The 13,801-nt window shown below is 34.6% G+C and overlaps 1 protein-coding gene across 1 annotated transcript in view; it reads right to left on the bottom strand.

Moving 5' to 3' along the window:
• Positions 1–891: 891 nt before the first annotated feature.
• The window catches only part of LOC120340106 (NACHT, LRR and PYD domains-containing protein 1 homolog), a 31,432-nt gene continuing 18,522 nt past the window's right edge, over positions 892–13,801 (bottom strand). Inside the window, exon 7 of the mRNA XM_078115813.1 lies at positions 892–4,438. Coding sequence (XP_077971939.1) covers positions 4,247–4,438 — 192 coding nt within the window. The 3' untranslated portion in view covers positions 892–4,246. The remainder of the gene's footprint in view (positions 4,439–13,801) is intronic.

The raw sequence follows: 13,801 nt of genomic DNA, 5'->3' as shown, positions 1-13,801 counted from the left end.
GTGTGGTAGCTGACCTCAAGTAGTATCAATTTTTTTGCTGAAATAAAACTTATGGTCCTCATTCTATATAACAGTGGTTTATTTGATGTTATAAAGCCCGTGAAGAGGTTGTAAGAAAGGTTCGAAGACTCGTATTTCTGTATTATAAGGAATCAAACTTCAGCGATTTGTCCACTTTGCCAACGAACTTTTCCAGTTCTGTGGCAATACGACATAAAGCGCCATTATGAGTCAAAGAAACATGTTTCTTCCGGCCCGCGAACATCCTTCCGATTCCGGTTTCTTTCTTACAGTGCCCCACAAATTTGACACTTGACAAACATATTAATAAAGTAGTGTCAAAATGTGGAAACAAGACAGTAATTAAAACATTGCAATCTATTGGCACTTATAAAATGATGTTATATTTGAATTCTTGTTATCATTGTCAAAATTTATTGATGCCGTTATTGTTTATCCAGTGTTGAGAAGATTAGAGTCATTGCCTTGACCAGAACTCTTATGTGAGTGACTTGATCCATTCAAAATTAAATGAGTCGAACTTGCACTCAAGAAACCATCGGTGTTACCCAGTTCAGTAATTGACCTCTGGATAAGGGAAGGGGTTGGTTCTAAAATTCTCAAAGGGGGGGTTAAAATTCCTTGTTTTAAATTTCTACGTATGTTACACACAAAAAAATACACTTTTTATTACATTTCAAATCGGGGTTCCGACCCTTTTACATAGAAAAAAACTTCATTAGACGAATTGGACTTTTCAAAAACTCTTCAAGGGTAAGGGTACCACTACCACCTCTGCACTGTCTAATAGCAATTATTTCAAGTGATTGAGCAAATTTAAGACTTATAGGTTGCAGAGTTTATTACTTTCCAAGCAATAAAATTGAAAAAAATATAAAATCGTGAAAAGCGAAAAAAATTCAAAATCAGATAAATGGTAATTCATTGACTTTAGTAAAATATGTGAGCTTGTTATTATCTCTTTAGATTCAGATATTTTCATAATGTGAGAATCGATGCACGAAAAGACTTAAAAAAAGGTATAAATGTATGAGAATAATAATGAAATCGCACATAATGTAAAATTTAAATATTCTTCACATACAAGAAAAAATTAATCACAAAAATATAAAACACATGAGAAATCTTAAGAGGAATCTTAAAAGGAAATAATATACATATGGCAACAAGAAGGACGAAGATTTGTCGACGCTCCTGTAGTATGTGAGCCAAGATGGCCGGTACCGAAACGTAGTATGTGTAACAGGTTAGGTTGGGACATAATTTTATTCCAATTTTTTCTTATTTTAGTTCTATTACTAGTTCGGGGACTAGCCAAGTGACGACTCCCGTAGTATTTGTACCTGAAATTATAGCCTAACCCTAACCTGGTACATATACTACGTTCCGGTGTCCGCCATTTTGGTTCACATACTACAGGAGTACCGATTTGTCTAACAAATTGTGAAAGCATTAGGAATTATAGTGGTGTATAAGGGGTTACTAAAATCGAAAATACACAAAAGTAGAAAAAAACATGGGATACAACATATTTAGATGACAATTTCTGACAATGTTAGGAAAGGCTTGATTGACTCGACTATAGTTTGTCGCAACCTAAGTCTACAAACAAATACTTAATTCACCTTAAAGCAGTACACAATGAGATGATAAAGCACCAACAAAATATGACTCAGATTAAAAGCATGACTCAGCAGATGAAATACAAATTATGGCGCTCCTGTAGTATGTGCACCAAGATGGCGGACACCGGAACGTAGTATGTGTACCAGGTTAGGGTTAAGCCATAGCTTCATACCAATTTTCCTTTATTTTAGTTCTATTGCGAGTTCTGGGTATAACCGAATGACTCTAATAGTATACTTCTGGTGTACCCAAATTATATAAATTGCCACATAGTTCGACTCAGGTCACTTTACATCAAAGACTCACAATGACGAGAGTCATCTAAATCAGGGTTTCCCAAACTTTTCGGGCCACGGACCCCTATTTGTGAATCTTACTTTTGATGGACCCCCATCCTATGACATATCAATTTAAAAGCCTAACCAACAAGATGTATATTTTTTCATTTACAACACAAAAGACATTATTATGATGGATGAGGTCGCTTTTCACTGCACAAATGGCAAGGGCAGAAAATGCTGCCTCACATATGTAGGTTGTTACAAAAGACAATAAAATGTTAATTGACTTTTCTTATATCAATTGATATTCGTTCGCAGCGCTTAACCAAAAAGATGCAATGGCTTTTTGATTGAAATCAATCATTGAAGATCGATCAGGCTCATTTTGTATTTCTGCTGGCCCCCTGTGCACCCATCATGGACCCTCATGGGTCAGCGGACCCCAGTTTGGGAAACCCTGATACGAATCGGACTCAACTAGCCAGCAGCATGTCTTAACTCAGTGATTGGCTCGAAACTGATGACCTGTGACCTGACCCGTCAACACTAGTTAGCGATAATCAGAGAAAGCTCCACTAATAAAGCAATATTTTAATTTAACAGAAACAAACTTATTACTGGTCAATTATTTTTCATAATGATTATTTCATGAAAATTACGAAAGGGAATATTTTTACATGATATTCCCATTATTCCAGCAAAAAATAAAAGGGAACACCGCACAGCAGTTATATCGGGGGAGGGATTGAATGACGATCTTTCCAACTGATATTAGTGCGAATAAATTGCAAAATTTGACATATTTGATAATAATGAAATTGAATAAAGTTCATTTTATTATTCAGGCTGTGGAGTTGAGTTCAGTTTACTTATTCTCCCTCATCAAGATTTTCCGCTAAAATTTAGGAGTGCAATTTGAAGGTTGCGAAATATTGACATAGGAGTCAAATTTTTCCACTAAATAAACAAATAGAAATAGAAAACTTTTATAGTCAAATTACTTTTGCGCTCTTGTTCTCTTTCCAACTCCAAAGTCGACAATCTGAACTAAATCTGTTGGGGGTAAATTTTACTCAGATACACTGTACAAATGGATAACGCATTTACGGTAAGTCCTGGGCAATCAGGGTCATATGATCTAAAGAAGTGTTTCCCAACCTATAGGTCGCGACCCAAAGTTGGTTCGCTTCGAAATTTTCTTGGTTCACTTACTTATTCAACATAAAACAGGAAGATACGTTTTAATTTTTTAGTTAGTTGATATTCATATTGAAGTGTTGCTCAATAGTAATTGTATACCTGTGAAGAATGACAGCTTTTTAAACTTGGAATCTGCTGTTTTGCTTTGGTAAAGCTACGTCATGAATTTAAAATCTCGATTATGGCAAATAAGCGCAGCTGTCTCACTTTGAGTTCATTTTTGAGAAAATAAATTTAAAGTAAAAATGGTTGTTTCATATAAGACTATATAGAGCATAATCATTACATACTGCCCAGTATGAGCGCATCCTTGGGTCCCCAGATTCTACAAAATTTATTTTTTAAAAAATTTGGGTTACTTGAAAAAAAAGGTTGGGGTCCACTGATATATGGCATTGCAGTTGATAAATATGTCGGGATCACAACTTGCTCATGCTCTGTTCAGAGTCGACAAGAGGTTAAAACATTTACTTGGGTACTTTGTATGAATTGATCACATATTTGAGGTCTGATTAGAACAGGTAATATGATGGATATAATATTGCAATTCGTATCTATAATTGGCTAATTGCTTGGAGTGGAAACAAAGAGTGAAAATATATTTCTTCTAATGTTTACAAATGTTAATGTACTAGGAATCAGTATGTTCCCCAGCTTTTTATATTAAGGGGGGGGGGGGGGGGGAGTGTTTTAAAATTTAGAGGGTTGTAGATATTTTGGTATTAGTGCTAAAACTATTTATGATTTATAAAATGTGTTATGCATTTAACTGATCGTTTTCACCGGCATATGACCCACTTTCTGAAAATTCAAATACATTTTTATTTACGTTAAAAATTAAAGTATGGTGCCAAACCTGAAAATTAGGGAGGGTGTAGGGGAATCACTGCTGGTAATGGATATTCTGCGACTAAAGAAAAATGACCAGTTTGAACAGAATGTACGTACTTGCTCGAGCCTTGTTCGGAGTGGAAACAAAGAGTCAAATATATTTCTTCTAATGTTAATCTGTTGGCAAAGGATACGATGAGACCAACAAATTAACCAGTTGAAGCAGAATGAGATTTAGGCTTGAATGACCCAGCATTAAAATTTATTCGATACATTGTTTGTGGATTCTAGTTGCCAGTGAACTTGACTCTTGTATCAGCGATCGATTCTTTGAATCTTTCCAACTGATCAGGGTTGAAGTTGCATTCCCACATCCACAATATTTCAACCTGACATTGATGAACAATTTCCTTGATTGTAGATAATCCTTCATCTCCGAGTGTGCTGACTTTGTTCCCACTCAGATCCAGGCTCTTTATCTGAAAATATTAAATTTAAAATTTTTAAATTATTAAGAACACCGCAAAGTTGATAAAATTTTCCTCAATGATACAAAAATTTTTGAGTACTGAGTATTTGTACCAGTAGCAAACTGTCCAAATGCTAATATTTCATTCGACAAGAAATATTATTATCAATACTAATCCAGGTTCAATTTATTTTTAATTTCTACCGCCTTTTATTTATGCACATAGAACTAAAGGAAAGTTTTAAATTCAAGTCACCAATCTCCCCTTCAAGCATCATTTTGAAGAACTGAGACCAAATAATTTTGATTTCCTGTGAAATTGAATTTTATTCGTGAATCATAGTTTGGTGTATTAGATATTAGATACCTGTTACTATTAATATGAAATGTCTTGATCTTTATCAGTCCAACTGAATTTGATTTTATCTTCCATTCGCTAACCAACCAGTACTTATGAATGTGGCACACCAGACCAGGTCATATTTGAATTTATAGGCCGTTTGTTTTGCAATTTCCCACAAAGACCCGATTTTCGTGAAATCACCCCATTTTCATAAAACCAATATTTAAAAAGGAATAACATGAATTTATCAAAGTACAGCTAATAGGAAATCTAGGTAAAATGCTGTAAACAGAAAAAAAATTTGTTGCACAGTGTTGTTATCCGTCCAAGTAGACTTTAAATTTTTTATCCACTGACCACCAATACTTATGGACATGGGACATTGTTGAAACCAAGTCTTAATTCCTGAGACCTGGTAATACCGAATATATTATGTTTTTATCATTATCAGACTAAGCATATCTTAGTTTTTGAGGAAATGCCCACATAGTGTTGGGACCAAGTCACAAATCTGAATTCAAGTCTCAAATTACATATACTCAGTACAGTTCTAGCTTTGTAAAGTAAGCTCCCAGACATAAACACAGTATATCTTGAGTTATTGCTGCAACAAGCAGGTGAATTTATGATTTTTTCAAAACAACATGGTAAATCATATTAGATCATTTTTTTATATTTCAAAGACTTGCACAACAATCTCTTCAAAGTCTCGAGTCAAATTTCCCAGGTGGTAACATGAAATTTATCATTTTGATTGGTCGCGTCACTTCAAGTCTTTGTAAGATTGTGACTTGAATACATAACTAGAATCTATCAAATACTTATTTTGACTCCTACAATAATAGGTATATAAATATTGCATATTTATGTCCTATATATATATATATATATATATATATATATATATATATATATATATATATATATATATATATATTATTCACTGACTGTGCAAAGCCTTGTCTCGAGAAAAGAGTAAACATTTCTTTCCTTCAAAAAGCAGAACTTGGGAATAGTGATAGATAATGATCTCTATACATACATAAACATTCAAGCCTTTAAACCAGGGGTTCCCAAGCTTTTTTCAGTCGATATATATATTTTGGACCTGTTTTACAGTAAGCCATGGTACAAACTGCTAAATTTAACATGGTTTGTCAAATCTTAGATGCTTTGTACACCCATCCTCTACTATGCCCAGCGACCCCACCGACCCCTATGACCTGTTTGCGACCCTACCTACTTATCCCTCTGACCCAATTTGGGGTCGCGACCCCTGATGGGGAACCCCTGCTTTAAACCAAGCTATTGCTGCAGCAAGTTAGATAACTTATGTTTTTCCAATACTACATCAATCAATATGGTACATTAGATCAGGGGTTCCCAAACTTTTTCAGCTTGTGGCACACTAACAACAAAATTAAAAAGGGCGGCACACTTATGATAAAGCAGGTTTTTTTAAATCCCATATCCAAAAAGATAATGCGTTTCGGCAGTGAATAAGATTAAAACAACTATGCATTCAGAGGTTGCCGACCCCTGGATATATGTCAGTATCCCACGAAATTGTATCATGACGAAAATTTTTTTTTTTTTTAATTTTGGTGAAATTCAATATTTTAGTTTAATGCAAGATTTTTTTGAGTCTGTAATAATATTGTATATCGTGCGCACACTCTTTCATCTTCGTCCATGTTTCAATTGACAATATATTTTATAATCATGTTATATTTTATTGCAATTGAAGATAGTTGTGTGCGCCATGTTATAAATTACAGCTGACATGAACGGATTTAATCAGCACCGACTTTTATTTATATCTGCTTTATTATGATAATATTATTAAAGCTTAATTACTATGTCCTTGGATTTTAGAAAACTTGATAAATTTCATGCTTTGTGTAACATTAAAATGTATTCGGAACTCAAGATTCGAAAATATTTTTCCAGAATGTATTTTGAGTAGTCCAGTATTCGGTTATGGCCATCCCTATTAATAACCCAAATATTTTCAACAATGAGTTGTATTTGAAAAAAATTCAAAAACATGGAGGCTGTAAAAAAACACTATAGCATGACAAAACGAGACATCATAGTACTCGTTTCTAGTATGAAAAGGGACCAATATCTCCTCCCTCTCACTTGGTAGGCTAGTGCATCCCTATTCCCGAAGAATTATTCTCTGAGAAAGATAACATGCCAATGAGCATCGCATTGCCTTTATACAACTCATTACCGTTGAGCTGTACTGTTGCCATAAGAGACTGTGTATTCGAATATTCTGTATATTGTAATAACCGGTCTATAGTTGGCCGACTTGAGTCAAGTTGGAAAACCTTTGTACACCAAAGTGTGTGTGATACAACCTCGATAAACCAAAATTGTACTTCCTGAGCCAAGATTTCTCATCTCTTACATAGTAAACCAATAATGACCCAGAAGGATGAACAATTAAAACAACAACATTAGTAGTCAAATACACTAAACATATTGTAGGTCAGCAAATGTACTAATGAATAAATGCAGATATTTGAAAATATCGTCTGAAATCGGAAAGTGAAAACCAACAAAAATATATTGTTATTCTGTATCAAGTTATTCTTACTAGGTCCAAATAAGCAAATGCCTTATCTAATAATAAAATAATAAAAACGAAAATTAAAACTATGATATATTCATTCTTTTAATAATTATGGTTTGGGCATAAATTCAAGTGGAATCTAATAACGCTTTCCAAAAAAACCAATGGCTCCTACACTATTTGACCAAATCCTGACAATTTTTGCATGTGGCTTCCCCGACCTCCATTTTCTACCAGAGTATGCACATATATATCTATCCGAACACAACGACATATACAAATTCATTCTCCCTCTCCCTTTAAGCCTGAATCAAAAAATACTAATTTCCTCACCAAGCCTTAGCTGGAGTGAAATCGAGCCTGAACTTGTATTTCATGGGAACTGTGAAATTTTTCATTTGTTATCATAGTAGTAACAGCATATAAAATCAAATTTACTACACTAATGGCCACCCACATTCTCTTACTCTCTTCATTATAGAGTATTTATATTTTTGCTCTGAACAAGACTCTAGGTACTGTATTTTTAATTTAAATAGAGTGATAGCTGTGGTGTAATATCTCACATGTAAAGACTGTCTAAAATAAAATAATACTGAGTATCTATTTATATGATGCTTTGGTCAGAGCCAAAATAGTAAAAGTGCCTGATAACTAAATATGGTACTCCTGAAGTATGCGCACCAAGATGTCGCATAACCTGAAACCTAATCTGGTACACTACCAGAGTTCAGGTTGTGCGCCATTTTGGTGCGCATACTTTAGGAGGTCTCTAAATATTAATGTAATGGCCGAACAATGAAATTCGGTAATTAATTAATCTCAGTCATTTATAATTTAATTTTTAAACATGAGTTTAAAAAGAAAGTTGAATAACAGATTTTTAAATGAATAGGGGAGGGAAAATATCACAATAATTGCTTAATATGTCTGCAAGTTGTGTCGGTGACAATCTAAAACGGTATTTTTCCCTATATCACTTTTTCCGAGATGAGGAGTTTGAAATCTTACACTAAATGTATATACAGTAAGATCTTTGCACGTTATACTTTATTTGGTGGTTTGGCTTTATTTGGTGTTTGGACAATAAAGTGTTTGTTTTGTATTGCACTAATTACCTATTCTTGGCACTATTGTGGCCCGCGAACGATACGAAAATGATAATGTGGCCCGCGAGGCCGACAACCTTGGACCACCCTGTGGTAGGCCATTGAACCACCTAATCAAGGTTGCTGTAAAACAAGGGTGTGCAACATTTTTTGTCGGTGGGCCATATAACAAACTTCAGACATCTTGCTGGGCCACCTTGAAGGATTATTACATCACAATATGTTGTTAACAAGCCTGCAGCAACAAAATACATTAGTGACTACCAGAGGGCCATGCGGAGGGCAATAGAAGAGAATGAAGCTATCGCTTAGCCTTACAGTAATGAATGCACGGGGCAAAGGATTTACAAAAAAGAAAGAGCAAGATTTAAGAAAGATTTAATGCAGAGACAAGGCCAAAAAGCATTACCTATGTATTCTTACTGATGTGAGAGCCCTTTTAAATATAAACTGTCGGATTAGAATTTTATGCTTGATGGGGAAAATCTGACCACACTAAATCACACTAAATGTCTTGGAGGGTTGGATTGTTGCCCGCGGGTTGCTTGTTGCACATCCCTGCTGTAGAATGTATTTCTGCCGCTAGTGGGCGCCATTAGTGATCCATTGAAAGGGAAATAGATTATGTCATCTTTCAATATTAAGTTTTGCTTCAGATTATCAAAGACCTGTCCATTAAAAGTAGCTAATTACCTACAGATAAAAAGTTAATATTCACTATACAATCAAAAGTTCTAAATCAAGGATGGCGAACCCGACATACCTATTGGAGAACATACATTTTTTTGGCAATTGAATAATTTAATGGCATTGCAGCTAATGCTAGATGCTAAATTGACATATTACACATGAAACAGATATGACATAACAATATAGGGAGTCACTCTCTCTCACTGAATAGTATGGTAAGCCTGCTCATAAAGCATAATATACACTATGTGACCCACAAGTCAGTGGCGGTTCACCTTCCTTGTTCTAAATCAACATGTTGCAAGCACAATCAATCTTTAGTAAGGGCAATCAATAAACTTGTGACTGTGTGTTGCTAGAGTATATGTCACTAAAATTGAAGCAAATACGATGGATTTCAATTTCCAATTTCAAAGATAGTGGTATCCAAATATTTCCTATAGATTTAAAATAAAAATGCACTTATTTGCCAACCTTTGAAAGTTATTGGGTCCATTGTACTGCCATAATACTACATTTGAGCTGATGGCCTTAGCACAAATAAGTCCTTTTAATCTGACCTTACCTATAAATACCTCACCATCACGTCATTGAACCTTTCCTCTCCCACACTTTTTAAATTTATTTTACGGGTAGGGTTTAATTAAAATCATTTTTAAAATTCAAATTAGGTCTTATTTTCAGGCCAGGTCTTATTTTGGAAAAAACACCACTACCATTTTCACAAAATTTCAAGAAAAAAATGTGATTTTTTCCAACGAACATGTTAAAAGCTAATAGGAAATCCAGGTAGATCTAGCTGGGAGCGAAAATATTTTTTTGCCAACCTGCATGGGGAAAAATGTGTCTTGACTCTCTAAAATTTTAATTGTCACACATCTCTGTCCCTGAAAATTCAGTATCTCCATAATAAATTACACTTTGGTGTAGTCATTAGACCATTCTGACCCTATTTTTAAAGCATTGGATTTATGATTTTTATTCAGATTCACTGACCAATACTCATTGAATATAATATTATCAAATAAATATTAGCAATAATTTTATATTAAATTATTTTATGGTATGGCGGGTGGTGCATCGAGCTAAGCATCAGAAATACACTTGCACCGCACCTCTGATTACTCTGCATGTGTTCACGGGTTCGATTTCTGTGAAGATAATTAAATGCTAGAGGATTGCTGGACTCCTCAACAATGTAGGGGTGGTTGAGGTAACCACTGGTTGGTTACAGCTCCCTCCACCATCAAGCGACAGCGGCAAGACCAAAAGCATTTTGTATTTTATCCATGTGAGCGTCTTTTTCAATACAAACTGTCGAATTAGAATTTTATGCTTGATGGGGGAAATCTGAGTGTTGACTAAATGGCTTGGTGGGTTGGATTGTGGCCTGGGGGTTGCCTGTTCCATCCCCCCGCTATAGAATGTATTTTCTGCCACTAGTTGGCATCACTAGTAATTTATTGAAAAGGAAATACATTCTATAAATTTTAATACAAACTTTTTCCTCAGATTATCAAAGACTTGTCATTAGTGGTAGCTATTATTTATAGTAAAAAGTTAATTTTCACCACACAATAGGAGGTTCTAAATCAGGGATGGGGGAACCTTTTTACTTAACAGGTGTATAACAACATCTATCTTGTTAGATATCTTGTTTGTGCAAGTCGAATTCCTTTGAGTTTTTTAAAAGATGACTCGAGTAAATAAATGACTAAATTTTTTCAAATGCTTTTCTTGACTCCTAAATAATACAGGGTGTTACAAAAGTAAGTATACACTTCTAAGTTTGATTTGCTTTTCAGGTACTCACTCATAGAGCATTCATATCCTTAGCAAATATAGGATGGATAAGTAGTAAAATTTAGGTATTGTTCGCATTTTTAGACAACCCACAGAATGATAAGGAGATTAACCTTAGAAATGAGGTGCAAAATTGCGGTTTGGCAAGAAGCATATAAACCAGTAGAACAAACTCAGCGCCTCTTTGACAAAGAATTTAGAATTAATTTGGCTCCTACACCAGACGAACAATTTATGCAATTCATCGTAAATTTATGAAAACTTTATGATTTTTTCCCCTAAAAGGCCCTTGAGTTAGAGATAGGGATTGATATTGATATATTGTTTCATATTCCCTTTAAACATGCATCAAACACCAATTCTCTAATAAACTAATTATCAGTTCAAATTTATGTAGTTTAGTCATTCATGCTCATCACATGAAGTCTCCTCATCATCACATTGTTAAAATAAAATTCTGTTTTAGTTTCAATTTTCTTCCCATATAATTTTATTATGAGATAAAGCAATCTTTGACTTTAGTACAGAATAACTAGCAATGAGAAAGCAATGAAAACAACAACAAACTAGCAACGAAAACAACATTAGTAATGAAATTTTTGATTTTTTTTAAATACAACTCATTAATGAATTTATTTGAGTTATTAGTAGGGATGGCCATAACCGAATACTGGACTACTCTGAATACATTCTAAAAACTATTTTCAAATCTGAAATTTCGAATACATTCTAAAATCCCACAAAGAATAAAATTTATTAATTTCTTTAAAATTCAAGAACATAGCAATTAGGTAAGCTTCAATAATATTAACATAATAAAGAGACTTGTTTAGTTGAAATGCACGTATATGTAAGTTATGTATAATCGTTTGATATATGAACAAAAATCATTTGGCAAAATATTTATAGGTAATGTCGGATTGAAAGGACTTTTTTGTGTATCACTGTCATAATTGAGATTTATTGGAGGCCCACTATTGGCTCGGCAGTGTGGCACATCCTGATAACTGTTAAGAATATGCCTGCATCTCTGATTATCTTGTGTGGGTTCGCATGCTTGAATCCCATGCGAGGTTGATTATATGCGAAGAGATTGCCACTGGTCAGTTACGGGTTCCTACACCGCCAAGTCTATGCATCTGAAAACTGGCTAACTAGTTAATCCCATACCCGACATGGAATTGTTAATCGGGCGAGAGGCCTTGGTTCGCCATATGATCAGGCCATTTTATCACCTTTCGTCTCCCCCGGGATTAATATGTAAAACCTATCCACTAGAAAATGCCCAGCAGCCCACGATTGGACTGTGACCCACAGTTTGCCGAGCACAGGCTTAGAATACAAAATCTGTACAGAAATTAGAATGTATGGCGGAAAGGGTCCTAAGGCCATCAGCCCAAATGTAGTATCATTGCAGTGCAATCGACCCAATCCCTTTCAATGGTTGGCATATTAGTGCATTTTCAACTTAAATCTATAGAAAATATTTGGATACCACTACCTTTGAAGTTGGAAATTGAAATCCATGGTATTTGCTTCAATTTCAGTGACATATACTCTAGCAACACACAGTCACAAGTTTATTGATTGCCCTTACTAAAGATTGACATTGGATTATGCATACCGTATTTGCTTGTTTTGTAGCCCGGGCCCATATTTTTTTTTCCAAACTCACTAAACGGGCCCTGATTCAAACCCGCCCTTATTTTCAAGCACGGGCGCTTGTTATTTTTAAAGTAAAATTATACACAAAAATATATAAAAAAACATATATATAGATAAGATCGATCGTTACAATAAATAATATATTGTCATTTCCAGTTCTCAAGTAGGATTTGAACGAGAAAAACGAAAATTTTGACTTTTTCTACGCACCGCAGGTACAAATCTGCAAGAGATGAAAAGTTTTGGGACGCCCTATCAATATTGAAACGACGCACTTGGGCGTTGCGACGCCCAGTTTGAAAACCACGGTGTTACGTAATCAATGCTATCTGTTATGTAATTGGATGCCTAAGGCGTGAGTGTTGTTATCTACCAGCGTTGTGACAAACCGCTTCTTATTTGCCATTGTTCTCTACCACTGAAAAATCAGCTTTTACATTGCGCCGGTATATAAGCATCGGGCCTTATTTATTTTTATGTTCTGTTCACACGGGCGGCTATTTAAACGGGCCCTTAATCAAGATCGGGCGGTGAAACGAGCATATACGGTACCTTACATATACGTGCTTTTCAACTAAACAAATTGCTTTATTATGATAATATTATTGAAGCTTACCAAATTGCTATGTCCTTGAATTTTAAAGAAGTTATTAATATCTTTTATGCTTTGTGAGATTTTAGAATGTATTCGAAATTCCAGATTTAAAAATATTTTTTAAAATGTATTCAGAGTAGTCCAGTATTCAGTTATAGCCATCCCTACTAATAACCCAAATAAATTCAATAATGAGTTGTATTTGAAAATAATTCAAAAATCTTGAGGCTGTAATAAAACATTACAGCGTGACGAGACCCAACATCATAGTACTCGTTCGTAGTAATGAAAACGGACCAATGCCTCCTCCCTCTCTCATAGTAGACTAATGTCTCCCTATTCCTGAACTGAGAATTCTTCTCCAAGAAACTTAATATGTCACAGCATTGCAGTGAGAACTTACAAAAAGGAACCGCTTTGTGATGTAAAATTATTCTTACTAGGATCAACGAAAATGCCTCATCTAATAATAAAGTAATATAAAAAAAAATTAAAACTATGACATAAGCATTCCTCTAAAAATTATGGTTTGGGCATAAATTCAAGTGGAGTCTGATATCGCATCACAAAAAAAAACAATGGCTTCT

This window comes from Styela clava, chromosome 9, assembly GCF_964204865.1.
Source record: "Styela clava chromosome 9, kaStyClav1.hap1.2, whole genome shotgun sequence".
In the NCBI taxonomy this organism is placed as follows: Eukaryota; Metazoa; Chordata; class Ascidiacea; order Stolidobranchia; family Styelidae; genus Styela; species Styela clava.
Note: the sequence above shows the minus strand (reverse complement) of the source record. Positions and strands in the feature narration are given on the sequence as shown.